At 37.1% G+C, this 19,260-nt stretch overlaps 2 protein-coding genes across 2 annotated transcripts; both read left to right on the top strand.

The window, feature by feature from the left end:
* Window positions 1-743: 743 nt before the first annotated feature.
* Window positions 744-6,895, top strand: LOC144635582 (uncharacterized). The gene is made up of 6 exons (XM_078494674.1): window positions 744-756; window positions 2,821-3,125; window positions 3,326-3,440; window positions 3,899-3,935; window positions 4,229-4,355; window positions 6,367-6,895. Exons 1-6 carry the CDS (start codon window positions 744-746, stop codon window positions 6,868-6,870), a joined length of 1,101 nt encoding a protein of 366 aa, XP_078350800.1. The 3' UTR covers window positions 6,871-6,895.
* Window positions 6,896-14,322: 7,427 nt separating this feature from the next.
* On the top strand, window positions 14,323-16,672 carry LOC144636074 (putative skeletal organic matrix protein 5). Its single transcript, XM_078495217.1, has 4 exons — window positions 14,323-14,397; window positions 14,966-15,002; window positions 15,315-15,441; window positions 16,147-16,672. Exons 3-4 carry the CDS (start codon window positions 15,337-15,339, stop codon window positions 16,648-16,650), a joined length of 609 nt encoding a protein of 202 aa, XP_078351343.1. The 5' UTR covers window positions 14,323-14,397; window positions 14,966-15,002; window positions 15,315-15,336; the 3' UTR covers window positions 16,651-16,672.
* The last annotated feature ends 2,588 nt before the right edge of the window (window positions 16,673-19,260 follow it).

The raw sequence follows: 19,260 nt of genomic DNA, 5'->3' as shown, positions 1-19,260 counted from the left end.
AAGCCAATCTTTGATTTTCGCCAAAATACACCATAATGATCAAATATGACCAAAGTTTATTTTTTTACTCATCACTTAGTCACAAAGGTTACCATAGCAATGATTGTCGTTTTCTTTTGTTTTCAAACAAGCCTTATTTTCTCGAAAACTAGATTGACTTTTGGTACTCATTTTTTTGATATGTTCAAGTTTAATAGATTGACTAACTGTTGTCAAAATTTTAGAAAAATCTGTAAGAGCGTTTTTGAGTAAATCAAGAATGAAGTTTTCAGAAATATCCCGTTTTAATGTGAAATGTGCGCTTTTAAATTGTCAAAATATATCGAATGCCGATTGTAGGATACTACGAGAAGTTACCAAAAAACTTCCTTCTTGATTTACTCTAAAAACGCTCTTACAGATTTTTCCAAAACTTTGTCTACAGGTAGTCAATTCACTATACTTTAACATATCAAAATATGAATACCAAGAGTCAATCTATATTTTGAGAAAATCAAGGTTGTTTGAAAACAAAAGAAAACGACAATCGTTGCTATGGTAACCTTTGTGACCAAGTGACCAGTTAAAAATTAAACTTTGGTCATATTTGATCATTATTGTGTATTTTGGCAAAAATTGAATCGGCTTCCTAGATAATTTTAGTTTTCACAGCGACCCTGAGGCTAAAAAAAAAAACTACATCGAGCCTCCTTAAAAGTCGAATTTACAAAATAGCTACACGTGAAATTTTACCTACAGTTTACATGGTTGATGCAAGTGAGCTTTGAAATTCATTTTCTCAGACTCTAATATTTAAGAAATTGTTGTTGGTGTTATCACAGATAGTAACTTACATTTTTAGCTTTTAAAAGAACAGAAAATAATGCAGTGCGATTTAAATTATTCTGATATTCGATTTTTGTGCAACCAAAATTTATATTACACGATTTCCTGATAAATTCCGTCTTAAATTACATTTTAATTATGCAGTGCTTTCGAGAAAGTTGTCAATACATCCATAGGCGTTTTCATTTACAAAACCATCTTTGTAAATTAAAAAAAAATATATGCATGCAAGACTATATGTCACGAAGAGTATAGAGAAGGATGTTACCACTAACGAAAGTTTATATTATGTGTTACAGCTCTACGACCGCTGATTTAGATTAGATTGCAAGTGATGTAAGGCGCTTAAAATATTACGTGCAACTTGTTTTGCAATTTCAGGTGCGCCGCCTCAATTCCGTATCGCTCGATTGCCTGAGGGCACCCCGCTGGGCAAGGCATAAAAATTGTTTCCATGTTCATTATTGTGTCGCAACATCAGGGCCAGTCCCACGCAACTTACGTATGCGGTGTTATATCGCCGTTAGGAAGCGAAGTGTTATAATCATTATAATTACTGCTATGAATAATGTATTACTAGCAATGAGTTGTGGAGCTTTCATTACCTTAATTGACGACGTATTCAGTGGTACAAAGAACTTGTAAAAATTTGCGCTTTGAACAAATGGATATTTGCCGCTCTCTTAAAATGCAATATTATTGCTTTTTTGTGCTGACTTTAATCTTTGCGTTTGATCTTTGGGGAATTTCCATTCGCTGCATCGTATCTGCAAACCAAGGTTTGTGAGTAAATCTACTTCTTATACAATATATATTCTGAACTCTATATTGTTTCACTTTGGTACACATTATGCAAGAATGCGTAAGAAGTTCAAAAGTCAAAGTAGCCACTTGACGCTACTTACACTTCAGTTTTCCCTCTTTGAAAGGGGGAAGTGGAAATTGGCATTTTTATAATAAGTGGCGGGAAATAAGATTCAACTGATACAAAAGCTTTTACCAGCTCGCTTTGGCAACAGGCGGATATATTTTCGGGAATTGAACTATGAAACAAATTGAGTCCTGTAGCAGTGACTTCATTCACTGTTAACACAAAGGTAAAACTCGCAACATGCATCCCGTAACTTGTGGCCGCTTTTTTGTGTTTGAACATGTACACATGTTGTGATTTTGTCCATACTTTATGTCCCTTTAATTTGTGTGACGACCTGTGAACAGTGCGGGATTTTGTCGCGACATGTCACTGCGACATGTCCCCTTACATGTCCCCGTGTGCGTACTGTCCTAAAACATATATCTAGAAAGGCTGACTCAGCGTCAGCAATGAATAACACGTATATCAGGCTAAAATCTTAATATATTTGCCCTTTCCTGATCTGTAAACGGTAAAATAAATAGACTGTTTCTACAAGAAACAGCTATCATTATTTACTCAACCGCTTTCGAATGAAGGTCTGCATTTTTACATATATCTCCAGAAGAATTTGCGCTATATGGTAACCGAAACTATAAGGTGTGGAAAGTAACCAGTGGTGTTTATTTTAGTGGCAACCACCTGTCAATTATGACGCCCTCGCACGCCAAAAACCTAAAAAAATTTTAAAATTCGCCCATTTTGGATCCGCCATCTTGGAGTTTTTTTTCTAAAAATTAATCTAAATCTCTTAATTGTTTTAGAAAAAAATATAAGCATGCAAAAATTAATTTAAAGCAAAAGTTTCACTAACAATTAAAAAAAAATAAAAATAAAAATGAAGCCAACATTCAGTGGTTGTTTTGAGTTTTGTCAGAATTCGGTATATTTCTAGATAGAACTTTCGAAGGCAAAATTTGAAGGTATTTTATCCTGAAACACACAAACAAGGCGTTTTACTGTATTTATTTGTTAAAGTTTTTGGTGCTTCACTGGTGTATTTTACCCACATTTTCAGTAACACTCCTTAGAAGCTTTGCTCTTCTTTTTGGGGTTCATTAATTTTTTTTTTTTCAACACAGGAGGAGATCTTTTACAACAAGAGAGTTCTATATCCAGGCCCTTCGTTTTCTCTCAAAGTTTTCGGCAACATGTTTTCCTAAAAGACGAGTTCAATTATTTGAATGTACCTAGAGTTGGAACAGTGGCAGTTTATGACGTCCTTGATTGCACCTTTGAATGCCTCAGGAATCTTTTGTGCTTTTCTGTGAACCTGGCGGCCAAAGAAGCTGATGAAAAACTCTGGTGCGAGTTACTGTCTTCTGATAAGTTCCAACGCCCCACAGAGTACAAAGGAAACAAGAGCTCGCATCACTATTGGATCAAGGTGGGTCGAATTACAGCATTTTTCTTTTAACAACAACAACAATTGCATTAACAACTCAACCACCTGGCGAATAATCGGAACCATGGGTGTGCAAAGAAGTTTAAGAACTCGGGCTATCGGTTATTGATTTAATTATATTTAACATATATTTTTAGAAATAAATTGTACTCTTATTTATCAATTATTTGCTCTTACTACAGTCGCCTTGTTCTTCCTCACCGTGCCAAAACGGAGGTACATGTGTAACGAACTACGAAGATGAAACTTATAAGTGTCTCTGCGAGGGGGGTTTTATTGGAGAATATTGTGAGAAAGGTAGGCCTGCCATGTTACTAAGAAGAAGAATACTTTCTAAAAATTACGAAACGTGAATAACAATAATCTAATTTGACAATCCTTTCCCTCGTCAAGCGGGAAGAGTGGAGAGGGTGGGGGGGGGGGGGAGGGAGGAAAACGAACTTCTTGTATACGTATTCGATTAAATTCTATTGGGGGATTCGAGTGTTAGCATTTCACTCCAGTAGCGTGTAGCAATATGTAGTGTTGCTACTCCTGCTTGTTAATCTCGGTTACCCTATTATTATTTTATCAGTTTGCCCCAACCGTTTACAGGTTTCCATCTATACTTAAGGATAATGAGGGGCACTGTGTAAACGCTCAAAGTGCGTTACCAACAGTATTAACTAGATGTTCCGATTCGTAGTCCAACACGCTAGATTACCACTGCACTTCTTAAATCCATTTTAACGAAGGTAATATTGTATCCATTTTAGTTGCAAAGTCGTGCAAGGAACTGTATTACAAATTCAAGTAAGTCATAATATTTCTACCATTTTAATCTTTCATTAGTGTAACATGCATGTATACCCTATTTCTATGCAAAAGCTTTCATTTGGATGGCGATAACCACATTAGATTTTTATCACAGTCTTAAGCTACATTCTGGAAGTAAATGTAAATTTGATCGAATTTGTAAGAGGTTTAAAGAAGGGGTAGAAAAAAAGCAAATGTCAACGTAAACATATTTCGATTAAAACCATGTTAAGGGGCACAAAATGGAACTAATCTGCTCTCATACCACGTTGTTTTTGTACGATTTCTAGGTCAAGTGCAAGTCAGCTGGTTATGCTCGACGTTGATTCACAACAAACTTCCGTTCTTTGTCACTTTGGAGATTTCGGATGTGGGGATGGAGGATGGACACCGGTCATAAAAATTGATGGCAGAAAGGTATGGCACTTATCATTATCTTCTCACTCTGAGCAATAATAAAAAAGGATAATAGTATTTCCTAGGAAATATCTTAGGCCCCTACTCCTTAATTGTATTCTGCCATGGCGAGGCCTCTCCCTTAGGAGGCTTCAGAAGAGTTGGCATCATGAGTTAAAAAAATAAAGTAGGGGCCTAATGTTACTAGCCTAGCCGCACTTTGTCGTCACGCTTCAACTACAAGTAGATGAAATATGAGGCTTTCTCTGCTGCCTGTTGCAGAGCAGTTAATAGCGTTATCAGTTGTCTCGCGGAAAAAAAACGACCACGCATCACGTTTGCCAGTTCTTGGCTACCATAGCCACGGCAACCGACAGCAAGGTGGTAATACTCTGGATTTCAGCCAGCCTCTCTTCAAGCATCAATCAGTTCTACGTACCACCTGTTCTTCCAGTCCTCTGAATCTCCAAAGTTCTCTCCCCAAGGCACTGTTAATTCAAGCAGGACTACTTGCCTGGCATCATCCTCCACACCACTACATCTAGACGCTGACTAGTTGCTACAATAGGAAAGACAAGGGAATTGCTGAAGTCAGCCGCCACCCTCCATGTTCCCTGGCACCTCTCATCCACCACTTGTTTCTTAGAGGATGGTTTTGACGCTCCGTTCTTTACTTCTTGGTCAAACATAACTTTGCTTCGGCATTCCTTCACGGGCAACTTACCTTGATTAATTTCAGTTACCTTCGTTTCAATAGCTTCTACGATTACGCACAGTACCTGGTTGTGCCGTCAGGTGCACCGATCTTTAAGTCTCATGGGGCAGGCGGACAAGATGTGACGCAATGTGCCACACTGTCCACTTTGCAACGTGCAAGATTGGCTGAAGATGGCAGCGTGTCATACGTTGACTTTACTAAGAAGCTCAGTCGCGCCGATTGCCATGCCCAAAACTCCTCCCAAGACAACTTTCTTCTTATCACGAGCTCTTCTCACCTTAAGCATTGCTCTAGAAAGTAAAAAAAAAAGGATTTTACTCATGTAAAACATGATTGCCACGAAAACGTTACTCGTCCCTTGTAGAAACTTTGATGTGTCTACCTTGAATTAAAATTCCATTATTTTGTCGTTTTCTTGTCAAAGTCATAATCATCTGCCGGCATAACGATCAACAAAAAGCTATTTAACAATTATTCGCCGAAGGCGAAGTGATTATTCAACAATAATCACTGAGCCTGAGGCGAATAATTGTTTTAGTATAATTTTCAGAGGTGAATATCAAAAACTGCAAAATAACAATAGAAAACACGAAAACAACAAACAGCAGTGCTCGCTTGCATACGTGTAAACCAGTTTAATTCATCGATTGAAATCATAATTTACACTCAAGTTTTAGCAATAAAACGGAACAAAACAAACACTACGAAAAATATAGATATCCGGTACCTTTGTTTAATCGTTGGAGACTTCTGAGCAATTGTGTGAACCCTCTCGAAATTACTTGCTCCAGTGAGAAGGGAACTAAATAATGTTTTGCCAGTCGATGTGACTGAGTACATGGCCGTGTGCAATCTCCAAAATCACCATGTTTACGATCAATTCTAATGCCTTAAAAAACCAACGCTTTAAAATATTTTCGGTCCAAAAGCCTTGGAAGTAAATTTGCAAAATTCCCAATGTTTCAAATATCCAGGATTTGGAGTGATTTCTTTTAAATGAGAGAAATTTTCATTCAGCAAATGCCGCCATGTTCACTGGCTTGGATGGCAAACGTGGCATGGCTTAGTAGCCAAACCTTCAGATGCAATATTCACCGCCTAGCGCGGTGAATATAGCGCCATAGTCCGAGCTTCTCGACCAATCAGAATTGAATTCACCTCTGGAAATTATACTAACTCATGTTATACACCTGTTCAGGACTGTCTAAATAATACAACACGTGATTGTTGTTTCATATTAAACCAACGATGTGGTATGGGTTCGCTTGTGTGTATATGAAGTTTAACGATCTTCTTTCTTGTTCTATTTTTCAGAACACCTTCCATTATAACTCGGGGTACTGGAGTGATAAAAATGAATACAATCTGCCTGGAGGGGAGACTGGATTTGACAATCAAGAGACCAAGTTAACGACCTACTGGAACACGTCATTTTCCAAGATTTGTCTTGGTATGAAGATCGGCAAACAGCTCAACTTCATTGTCATCAACAAGCAGGCCAACTCTCTGTACTCACTGATCGCTGATGGAAATTTTCGCGCCACCTCACTGGGTCGTAACACGTGGAAGACGCTGATTGGTTCACAAGCCTCTTTGCAGCCCAACTGTAACAAGGAAGGTTTCAATGCAGCTAGCGGTGTTACCACGTTGGGTAAAGCTCGGATCGGTTACCTTGGTAACAATGAGAAGGACTGCTATCAATGTGATTCCAGAATCGGATTTGGTACAGGAGGGCGACACGATGACACGAATACGTGTGGAAACGAGCATATAAACTATGCACACATCAAAGCCATGGGATATATCTTAGTTCAGTGAAAAGGAAATAAAAGATGAAGATAACAGCTAGTCAATACACTCCACTAAGTTAAAACGAAAGTTTACTTTTTCTGTCAATAACTTAGAAAGTCATCTAAGTGGACCTTGTCTTCAATGGTGTTGCCTTGTAAAAATAATGTAAACAATACTGACACAGGAAATTGGACATCCAAGTCTAAACAAACTGGATTTAGGAAGTAGTGCCAAACATTTTGCCAAATATTTTTCTTTAATTTGTAATTAATTAATTAATTATTAAAAACCTTTATTTTAATAGGGTAGCTCTTTCAGTTTTACAATTAAAACTGTTATCAATAAAGGCCCTAGTAAAAAATAATAAAAATTAAAAATTAAAAAGTCGCAAAAAGCCTTACAGTATACCTAAAATGGAAGTTAAATATTTTAAAATATATGAGGATACTAAGATTATTCATCTGAAGACCATCAATAACAGGTTTATTGTGTAATTGTTTTGCAAAGGACTTTCTGTATGATGAATTTCGAATTAAGCAAGGTTTTTCAACTGCATTATGAATGACTAGCTCCTAATTAGTATATTATAGTCTAAAAATATATTATTGTACAAGGGTAAGCATGACAACTTCTTGTGCCTTCGAATCAACTAGCGTCCTTGTAATATACAAGCAATTCTTTGACGGTTAAAATCGAAGTTTGCGAATTTTTTTTACACATGATTTTCTTCCTATGTGTCGACAATAGGCTGTCATTAAATGGCATGAAACTTACAGGCGCGGAACCAAACCGGTTTATAATTTTAGCTTTACAATATTTAAATATACATTTTCTTACAAAAAAGCAACTTTCTAAGTTGAAATCTTGAAAAATTCTTTATTCTTCATCTAAGGAAATTGAACTAACAGCCCCTGGACTGTGGAATAAATTACCATCGGACATAAGATCGATAAAAAGCTACGATCTTTTTAAACGAACAATTAAGACATACTTGTTCAAGAAAGCATTTGCGTGTTACAGCTAGAGCCTCCTTTTTTAGCATGAATTCCACGAATTTTAGTTTTAGATTTAGTTTTAATTTTAATCTTGAGTTTTCGATTTTTATACTAGGAAAGTTTTTAATTGTATTCTTATATATCTTCATATAATATTTGTAAATTTGTTTGTTTTTCTTCTTTTTAAGTTTTAAATTAACTTGATGTAGGCGCATTTGATCATATTCACATGCTAATTTGCGCCGAATAAGTATTAAATTATTATTATTTATTATTATCCTGTCAGAAAGGTTCAGAAAGGTTCAGAAACCCAGGAAAGGGGAATTTAAATATATATATAGAAAATAGCGACCGTGCTTAAATTTTACAAAATACTATCTTACATCGGGGAAGAGTAATAAAGAAACATTTTTACGTTAAAGTAAATCATCTCCTTCTTATGCAAGGAGGGCGCTGTATATTTAAATTACATTTAAATCATGCATTGCCTTCAAGACAATATACCTTAAAAAAACCATCTTTTCATTTTAAAGCCATCTCTCGTCACAAAGAGAAGAGAAGAGAAGGTTGTTACCATTTTGACAGCTTTTTATGCTTAACAACTCTACAACCGAAGATTTTATTGATATTTCTAGTGAAGTAAGGCGCCAAATATTTCGTGCAACTTGTTTTAAAATTGCAGGTGCACCGCCTGTATTCACGTATCTCGTTCGTTTGCCTCATAGACACCCCACTTGACAAAGCATAAGAAGAAGATGTTACTCAGTTTTGCTTTTTGCTTTTTTTGCTTTTGCTAATAATACCTATCGCATGCCAAAGATGAAATTGTCTCTCATTCGTATGCAACGCTTGCTACGAAACCTTGCTCCCATTAGTGTGGTAATGTTTGGTTTAATTGTGCCCTTGATACAGCTGTTTGTTATTTCCCATTGTTTTATATTCTTTATCGAAGATAACAATTTACCAGAATAAAGAAAAAATGTCAAATTGTACCAGGAGTAAAATTAAACCAGACGATTTGACAATCTTTCGTTCAAATTTCGTCGCGCTATCCGAGCTTATCCCTCAAAACTTAAAATGGTTTGCGCCCATCATTCGAGCAATACAGGCAAAAATAAAGGTACCAAAGAGAACTCTTAGCATAGTAATAGTTTAAGTACAGCTAACAAAAAACCTGCAAAAGCTTTAGCACTCCAACTGACCCAGCGAGAGCAAAATAGATTTGAAATAATCTATATTTCAATCAAAATGGACGTTTCATACTAGGTTTTACGAGGTTTGATTTTAATTTTCTCGAGATTACTTTAGAATTTATTTGCCGGGTCACTAAGAATTTTGAAATTTCAATACGACCTTTTAAATAGTATACAAAATGTTGCCGTGCTATAAGTATATTTTTGGTATTTAATTTTTGCACTCATTGCTTGAACTTTAAACGTAATCCCACATAAGTATATAGTGTTAATATCACCTTGAGAAAGCCGCCAGCTATATCCATAAGGATAAGCGCTACACAGTGGAACTTCGATTTAACGAACCTCTGTTATAGCGAAGTCCTCGATATAACGAACGATTTTCCTCGCCCCAGTAATAGCAAAATATATGGAAAAGAACCTCGATATAACAAATCCTCGTTATAGCGAACATATTTTGCCAGTCCCTTGGCCCGTCGTTATATCAAGATTCCACTGTATCGCCTAAAGAAGATGAGAGTTACCATTAGGATTACTGCTATGAATAATAAAATACTAGTAATGCGTTGTGTACATTTCATGACCTTAACGAAGTATTAGCGGTAGGGTGAGCTTGTCATAAGTTGCAGCTGTGAACTAATGCGTGATTCTGTTGAAGCTCTCTTATGTGCTTCTTAAAATGCAATGCTATTGCTCTTCAGTGCTGACTCAAATCTTTACGTTTATTCTCTGGGGAGTTTGCATTCGCTTCATCGTAGCTGAAAACGAAGGTTAGTGATTAAACCTACTTTTTATGCAATATAACCTGAACTCCCCATTGGGTTCACTTTGGTACACCTTATCATGGCAAGTATATGCGTAAACGGTTAAAATTCGTGCAAGCACGCTGATGATACTTATACTTGTCTCTCCTTGATTTGAAAGGGGTAGTTGGAAATTGGCAATTTCTATAAAAACTGGCGGAAAATGCATTCAACTTGTGGAAAAGCAATTCTTCATTAGCTCATTTTGGCAACAGAACGATAGAAAGGTTTCACGTGCACACATGTTTTTCTGCAGCTAGATTTTGGATAGTTTTTCGAGGACTGTGAAACGAACATCAAAAGTTCAAAGTTCCAGAATGTTTGGTATTGCAATGTAATTCAAATTTAAATGTTACAATGTTATTCAAATTGAAATGTTATTTGAATTAAATGTCGGCGGTATACGTGAGGGCTCTTGTTGCTAAGACCTGTAGCAGCGACTTCCTTAACTGTTATCCAAGGAAATTGTGCAACATGTTACCGCTATATATAGGTAACATGTTGAGGGAGCTCTCTTATAATGGTCTTCCGTAATATATGTGACATTAAGTTAGGCTTCAAGATAGGATGTGGATAAATGTTCTTGATAATTTCACAATTGATGTCGATTCAATACTATTGTACATAATGAGGAGAATTAACCTTAATATTACCGCTAATTTCGGGATCAATTTGAAAGTAATTCTTGCTGAGTATATGTTTTTAACGAATTTTTGAAAGTTTTACAAAACTTGATTCCTTTATATTAGCCGGTAATCTATTCCATACAATAGCACCTTGAGTAAATTTATACATACATAAATTTATACCTGTGAACCATTTTGACAACGGACAACCATCATTTTTACTTACCCACTTTGAAATGAAGGACTTCTGCAATGATTACATACATCTCCAGAAGTATTAACGCTACCGTGTAAAACATCTTACAGTGTAAAAGCAGGCAATGAAGCTTTACACATATTCGCACACATTCATTTTTTTACGGATACTTCGGCCGAGTATCATACCTAAACCGCGCGTCGAAGGTCTTTGGGAAAGTCTAGGCTAGCCCATATACGACCACTCTTATGTGGCTTTGATAGTTCAGTGGTAGAGCATTGCACCGGTAACGCAAAGGTCGTGGGTTCAATTCCCGTTCAGAGACTGAAAAGTTTTTTCAGGTTTTCAGTAGTATGGCCGCACTTGCATTTATCACATATATATTTCATTGCTACTGCTTGACACACGTTCATTTATTTCACATAATTTAGTATTTTCTTATTTATTGATAGCCGTAACTTATTTTTGGTGTTGGAAGTTTTAAATGTTGAGATGCAATTTACTGTTATGGGATATTGTCTTCAAAGGATTTGAGGATTTGTTGTTGGAAAAGAAGGCATTGGTAAACTAGTACTTAATTAGGGCGTTGTGGCCACCTGCTATGGTTTAGCCACCCGTGGTTGTTTGTTAGCCAGATAGTGATCTTACTGTGAACCTCTAAAAACTCTTGGTTTCCTAAGGCGCTACTTATTGTAAAATTAGATTTTTTCTATCCTCAGTAGAAGAAATGGTTGACTATCTGATGGCCAGAACCAATACAGGATATCAGTTGCCACTCGCTGGCACTTTTTAGGCACCAGCTTTCAGATGTTGGCTTTTCACCTGTTGTCTTAGTTGCCTACGCCTTTCGCCTCAGTAAACAAGGCTAAAGCATGATCTTAGTGTTATTACTCAGACCTTTGCACGCTTCGCCAGGTTCCATCCAAATCTGCCTTCCTTTCAAGCTCATAAGCTATTTACCCTCATAATTAATCTGTCTAATCAAAACTCGTTCAATTATTACTGAAGTTTTTCTGAAGTAACCACCGCTTCTCTCCATTGGTTAAGAGCCTGAAAATTCAATTCCAGAAGTAGCAAGCCAAGGTTAATTTAGCACTGATGCAAGTTCTTAGATGATTTCCTGTAAACTGGCTAACAGATAGAGCTGAAAAACTGTTAACGACAGAGCTGAATTGTAAAAACCAGAGACGAGTTCAATTGAGGCGTCAATGAAAACTAGAACTAACCAGAGCCTTTCGTGCATAACTTGAGTGTTGGACTAGGAAGAGCTAATCCCCGACAACAACTAGTCTAAAAATCGGTCCGCGATGCGTACGTGTGGGGGCTTGATAATTTCAAATTTGATTCTTCTTTTTTATGAATTCATTTAGTACATTCAATTACCTTAAGGCTGCTATTTATTGCGGCAAATAATCTTTGCGATTTTTTTGCAAATTCATTCCTTGAAAATTTATGAGCAGCAGGTGATTCAAACATTTCTTTGATGCACATGATAACAGATAAACAGCGGAATGTCTATTACATTGATATAAGATATTTTCGTCTCACGTGACTAAGTACGTTGAAGTAGCACAGTTGGGTAGGCATCTGACTGCGGATCGAGAGGTCGCGAGTTCGAATCCCAGAGGAGAGATTTTTTTTTCTTTTTTTAACCCATAGCACTAAAATGGTTTGTTTATTATATCGCTCCGTAGGTATGCATTGCAGAATAATTTACATGTAAGCTGTTAAGTAATAACGCTGTAAATAAAATAAAACAGAACATATAGACTGATTCAGGTACAAATGTAATTGTGCTGTTTCATCTGAAAAGCTTTTCCTTTTCTTGCGAACAAGCAGTCCAGCCACGCACTCGATTTTAGCCAACGCTCTGGTTTCTAGATAGATCCATCGCTAATGAAGCTTATGTGAAACCCGATTTAGTTTTCGAATGCTCCTACATGTACGACGCTAGCTCGACAGATACGAAAGAGATCGATCTTGCGGCTCTCAATATTGGCTTGCGTAAGCGTAAAAGCTCCTCTTGAATTGATGTGCAACCTGCACAGACTTCCAGCCAAACGAAATGTTGGCTAGTATGACTTCGTGAGCTGCTGTAATGACGAGCAACTACAGGAACAGCTGAAATCACCACACGAAACGACACGCCAAAATCCAATATGGCCTACTCGACAAGACCGCCGACTCATCCCCAGGATCTCTCGCAGAAGACCACGTGACACAAGCAAACCCACGCACAAATAAATAAATAAATAAATAAATAAATAAATAAATAAATAAATACCTCAGTCGATGACAATGTGGCGGCTTTGCCCCCACAAAAATAGTAACCGAAATTATAAGGTGTGCAAAGCAACCAGTAATGCTTATTTTGGTGGCAAACACCTGTCAGTTATGACATCCTTACACGCGCCTATAGCATTGCAATACATTTCCATCAAAAGTTTACCATTTTGGATCCATCTTCTTGGATTTTTTCAAAAAAAATGTAACAAAATCTCTCAATTGTTATTAAAAAAAATCTAGAAACATATAAGCATGCAAAAACTACTAAAAAACAAAAGTTTCACTAAAAACGAAAAAAAAAGTGGTTGTCGCATAAAAAATCCATACACGCGACCAAGTGCAGCAAATGACACTTTAAATTGCTCCGCTATTCACATACCGTAAAATTCCGGTTATAAGCCCCCCCCCCCTTATAAACCCCCCCGGTTATATAGGCCCATCTTCCTGGAAATAGAAAAATACATCCGGTTGTAAGCCCCCCCCCCCCCTGGATATAAGCCCCCCCTCTGTTGGATGACAGTACTGAACAGGGCTAAATGTTGCTTTATTATGCGTTATTAACCTAAAAACGTATTTGAATCAACACTCCCGTGGCTCGTTTCGAAACGTTTCTTTTATTCCGCTTATAAGCCCACCCAAAACCCCTTACGAAGTTGTATAAGCCCAGGGCTTATAACCGGAATTTTACGGTATATTATACATCTTGAGTCGACACTGTTGCTCTTCCTCTCCGAGTTAATTAGTTTTCATTGTTTTTCGACACAGGAGTGGATTATTCACAACAAGAGGATATATCAACGCCATTCTTTTTCTCTAAAAGATTCCGGCAACATGTTTTCCTAAAAGATGAGTTCTATCATTTGAATGTGCCTAGAGTTGGAACAGTGGCAGTTTATGACGTCCTTGATTGCACCTTTGAATGTCTCAGCAATCCTTTGTGCCTATCTGTGAACCTGGCCGCCCCCAAAGGGGACGATAGAAAACTCTGGTGCGAGTTGCTGTCTTCTGATAAGTACAGAGACTCCCAGGAGTACAAAGAAAACAATAGTTGGCATCACTACTGGATCAAGGTGGGCCTTTTTTTTAGCAGTTTTCTTTAATTTTCTTGATTTAGGTACTTTCACGTAGCCAACAGTCATCTAGAGAACTGCAGACCAGGAAATAATAACAATAATAATTCATTACAATATTTTAATAATAATAACATTTGTTTAGTGTGTCAAAAACTTGTAGAACTTGCACTTTTCTCGTTATTTATTTATTTAATTATTCCATATAAAAAATATTTTTAAAGGAAATGGATTGCAATATTATTAATCAATTATTTGCTCTTACTACAGTCGCCTTGTTCTTCCTCACCGTGCCAAAACGGAGGTACTTGTGTGACAAAATACAAAGATGACACTTATGAGTGCCACTGTGAGGGGGGTTTTGTTGGAGAATATTGTGAGAAAGGTAGGCCAGCCATTTGTCTACTTCTCTACAGAATAATATATTTTAGAATTGCTGCGAAACGCAAGAACAATAAGCGGGATGGGGGATGGGGGCAAACAAACTCCCTTGTATTCGCTTTACAGAAGACGAAATGTATAGATTAAATAAATATATTTTATAGGATTATTAATCTTAGCTTTTGTAATGGTATGCGCGATTACACAAATGAGCCTCTGGGTAGCTTGCTAAATAAAGCAAGATTACAGTCTTTTAACAGTCTTCTAACTGGTCTATTAGTGTCAGCATTTTACTCTGGCTGCGTGCAAAGATAGGGAGTATTACTTCTCCCACTCATTACCCTCGTAGATTACCTTTCAATAATCTGTCAGGTTGCAACAACCATTTACCGGTTTCAGTTTATGCTTCTGAATAAAGAGAGGCACTGTGTAAAGTGCTCATAACGCAACCTAGAGTCTTGTCTGGCTCGAAACTGGATGTCTCGATTCTCAGTCCAACACGCTAAAAAAACCATTCGACCAACGCGCCTCCAAAGACAATTTTAAAACAGCTAATATTATATCACTTTCAGCTGCAAAGTCATGCAAGGAACTGTATAACATCTACAAGTAAGTCGTATGAGTCGCTTTTATGACATTTTAAACTCCTATTACTGAGTCTAACATACACGTATCCCATTTTAACGCTCATTAGGTGAAATCTTTTCGATATTTGCTTTCTTTCTAGGACGAAACCATATCATGTACGACAGAATAAACTGTACCACATGAAATTTGTTTTATGCATTTTTTTTTGTATAGAGGATTTTTATCCGCAGACTTAAGCCACATAAGGGTTTGTTTCTGGAGGTAAAAATATTACGAGCAAGAGTCTTCGAAGACCACCATCAATTTTAACCTATTTTTTGGTACGATCTCTAGGTCAAGTGCAAGTCAGCTGGTAATGCTCGACGTTGATTCACAACAAACTTCCGTTCTCTGTCACTTTGGAGATTTTGGATGTGGAGATGGGGGATGGACGCCGGTCATGAAGATTGATGGCACTAAGGTATGGTGAAACTCGCGGAAAGCGACAGCACAAGTAAACAAAACACCAGAAGTCTAAAACGTCTAAACGAAGAAGGCAAAGGTTAAGTTAAACGTAATTTTGATCCTTAGACGTACAAGAAGGGGAAGGGATGGGGGTAGGGAGTTATTAGGGGAAGTATACAACTCCCATGATTTCCAGTTTTTTTTTTTTACAATCTTAAAAAGAGGATTTACTCCTCGACAACAAAGCTTTAGCTTAAACGTATACCTTCTGGAAACTTTGATATATACACGATGAATTGAAATTCTATTATTTTTGACGTCGCCGTGGCTATCACGTTTTCATACGCAGGTTAAGGAAAATTTCGATATTTTTTGAGATGTTTCTTAATTTTAATGAATTTCATCACTTTTTGTAAGCAACATTGCAAAGTCAACACAGTTTACATTTCTCTATCATTTTAGATTATTTTGATCTCAAATTTGCGTTATTTTATGACTTCCAGAAAAAAATAGCCAACATCCAAGGTTGACTATGTATGACGTCATAACGAACAAAATCATCTCATCTTATACAGCATTCCTACGACTTTCTCTTATCTCTCTAGGACTATATCTTAATACAACATGTATGTGTTGTATCATTATAAGATCCACGGCGGGGTATGTGTTAGTTTGTATATATGACAGTTAATGATATGTTTTTCTTGTTCTATTTCCTCAGAACACCTTTCATTTCAACTCGGGGTACTGGAGTGATAAAAATAAATACAACGTTCCTGGAGGGAAGACTGGGTTTGACATACAAGAGACCAAGTTACCGACCTACTGGAACACATCCTTCTCCAAGATTTGTCTTGGAATGAAGATCGGCCAACAGATCAAGTTTATTGTCATCAACAAGCAGGCCAACTCTCTGTACTCACTGATCGCTGATGGGCAATACCGCGCCACCTTACTGGGTCGTAACACGTGGAAGACGCTGATTGGTTCTCAGGCCTATTTGCAGCCCTACTGTAACAAGGAAGGCTTCAATGCAGCTAGTGATAGAATTGACATGGGTAAAGCTCGAATCGGTATCCTTGGTAACAACGAAAATGACTGCATCACCTGTGATTCCAGAATCGGGTTTGGTACAGGAGGGAAACATGATGACTCTAACACGTGTGGAAACAAGGATGAAATATATGCACACATCAAAGCCATGGGATACATCTTAGTCCAGTGAGAAGGAATTAAAGAATGAAGATAACAACAACTACAGTCAACTCTCGCCTTGCGGACACCCCGCTATTGCGGACACTCGCTATTACGGACAAAATCCAGATCCCCGGCGAATAAGGTTTGACTGGAAATGACTCCCGTTATTACGGACTCTCGCTATTACGGACACTAAACGACGCCCCGAGCGTGTCCGCTTTAACGAGAGTTGACTGTAGTCAATACAGTAGTACTTTAAGTTAACCCTTAGTTAACACGAAAGTTCACTTTTCTGTCAATAATTCAGGAAGTCATCAAGGACGACCTCTCCTTCGAAGGTGTTGCTTTGTAAAAATAATGTAAACAATACTGACACAGGAAAATGGACATCGAAGTTTAAACAAACTGGATTTTAAATGTAGTGCCAAAATGTTTGCCAAATATCGTTGTTTAACTCACGGGCGGACCATTGATAACAGGTTTATTGTTTAATCGTTTTGTAAAGGAGTTTCTGTATCCATTACGTAGAGTAATGCAGCTGTCAATAAGTTTCTGTTATATGTTTCCGTAATGATTTTTATCTAAAAAATGGAAGTTTTGTACAAGGGCGTGCATGACGACTACTTGTTCCCTCGAATTAACTAGCGTCTTTGTAGTATACTAGTGGTTTCTTTGATGGTTAAATTCGAAGGTTGCGTTTTTATCTTTAGAAGAATTCATCAAGATTTTCACACATGATCTTTTGTTATGTGTCTACTATCGATGATTCTTTCATGGTTACACTGTTTTGGAAACAATATTTTATTTCGTTCTAAGCACGTATTGGGTGTAATGGTCCTTATAAATTCTGACGCTGACTTATTTGAGCGTAAACAACGCTCATAATGTACTCAAGACGTTTCGACCGAGAATCTCCGGTCTTCTTCGGTTGTTAACATAGCAGAAAAAGCAACCGTTTTTTTTTTAACGGTTTTACATTTGTACGCGCGCGCGAGTGACTAATACAAGTACACGCGAACGCTGTGCGAGACTAGGAACATTATGTAAGTGATTTATATACATCAGGGATGTCTATGTGTTCATTTCCCGCATTCTGGTCCCTCTGCGAATGCCACGCTTCTAGGAAAAGCCTCTTGTGGTAATCGCCTGACTTTTCCACCACCGCTGCACGATTGAAACGCAAAGAAAAGGAGCATGTGGTCAAAGTTTTGAGGAACAATAACTATCCATTGCGGTTCATCAAGAGTTGTGATTCTCATCGCAAAGCTAATCGTCTTAAAAGTAACAATAATTATATATTATACAGAAATGGAGCAAATACAATAGGCCATTTCCGAGTTACCCTTTGCCTCTGTTTCAAAACGAGTCTATGCGCGAAACCATTCAAATGAAAATGAGTTTCACCTACAGGTCCATTTTCATGCAAATCAAACTCATTTTCATTTGAATGGTTTCACACGTAGACTCGTTTTAAAACAGAGGCAAACGGTAACTCGGAAATGGCCTATTGCGACATGTACACTCATTGTGATACAGTAAAATCCCGCCCCTTAACAGGTTCTAATATAAATGGTAGTTAACACAAATTGACGCTATTCAGGTTCCTAATAGATTCTTTTTTCTGAAGAAAGTTTACCTCGATGCTAATAGCACTTTAAGTGGTATTTGGCATATTCCTTGTATCAAATTTGCCTACCACATAAGTGCTTATGTAAACATTAGGCACTAATTATTTAGAATATGTCATTATATACATGCACAGTAATATTGCTTTGTCCAAACTTATTTGCCAAAAGTAAATATTTTTAATCAATTATAGAAAATAAGAACTTGTTTCCAAATTTGAGGCAAAATTGGTTTGCAAATTTTAGCCTAACAGGTTCTCCAATGTTAGGTTCTTACTCGCGGGTTGTTACTGTACCAATTTCGATGTTTGTACGTACAAAAATAAGAGTAGTAACAACAAAGCAATGCTGGCTATACACCCCCCCCCCCCCCTCCCCTAACAAGCCCCAGAAACAAAAAATATGATCAGTATAAACAGTTTATAGGAAATAGTAAATAATAAAAATGGTAAATTTTAAGCTCGGTGATAAATAATGAAGATGAAGTGTATAGGCAATGTTTGAATCATACGGGCTTGCACTTACGACCTCAATTTCACGACAACAAACGCGATTTTGTGTGCTCCTATAGAAGCCTAAGTATTCAAATATTACCAGGTTTGTATGAATCGTTGTCACCATTGCAATAAGGTTGTCATAGAAGAAAGGAAAAAAAAATGGAAAAAGTCACATTGGAATTAATTAAGCCCATGCATGAAATTTATTCGTAGAAATGACCTCAAAATGCCTCAAAATACAAATAAATCAATTTATCTCATAAAAAAATGGCCTCAAAGTGTGTAGATAAAAAAGTCGTGAGTTTGCTGTAAATGCTCTCCGTTATGAAACTACGCTAATTAATTCTTATTACCTTTTTTTCTTTTCTATGACAGTGTTATTGCACTTAGGTGTATGTTCACCGTTTTTTTACCAAAAATGTCTCTGAAATGCGTGATTTGTAAATAATAACATTTTTATAGCTATTTTCAAGCGTTTTTTCTTGGCAAGGGTCGCACGTCTTTCGCGAAATTTAA

The sequence above is a fragment of the Oculina patagonica genome, chromosome 13 (assembly GCF_052425735.1).
Source record: "Oculina patagonica isolate OP01 chromosome 13, crgOcupat, whole genome shotgun sequence".
Taxonomy (NCBI): domain Eukaryota; kingdom Metazoa; phylum Cnidaria; class Anthozoa; order Scleractinia; family Oculinidae; genus Oculina; species Oculina patagonica.
The sequence above is the reverse complement of the archived record's forward strand: the minus strand, read 5'-3'. Positions and strand labels throughout refer to the sequence as shown.

Coding starts and splice junctions, on each gene's coding strand:
- LOC144635582 (XM_078494674.1), top strand. Junction 3,126..3,325: donor CGCATCACTATTGGATCAAG/GTGGGTCGAATT, acceptor CTCTTACTACAG/TCGCCTTGTTCTTCCTCACC. Junction 3,936..4,228: donor GAACTGTATTACAAATTCAA/GTAAGTCATAAT, acceptor TACGATTTCTAG/GTCAAGTGCAAGTCAGCTGG.
- LOC144636074 (XM_078495217.1), top strand. CDS start 15,337: ATGCTCGACGTTGATTCACAACAAACTTCCGTTCTCTGTCACTTTGGA. Junction 15,442..16,146: donor TGAAGATTGATGGCACTAAG/GTATGGTGAAAC, acceptor CTATTTCCTCAG/AACACCTTTCATTTCAACTC.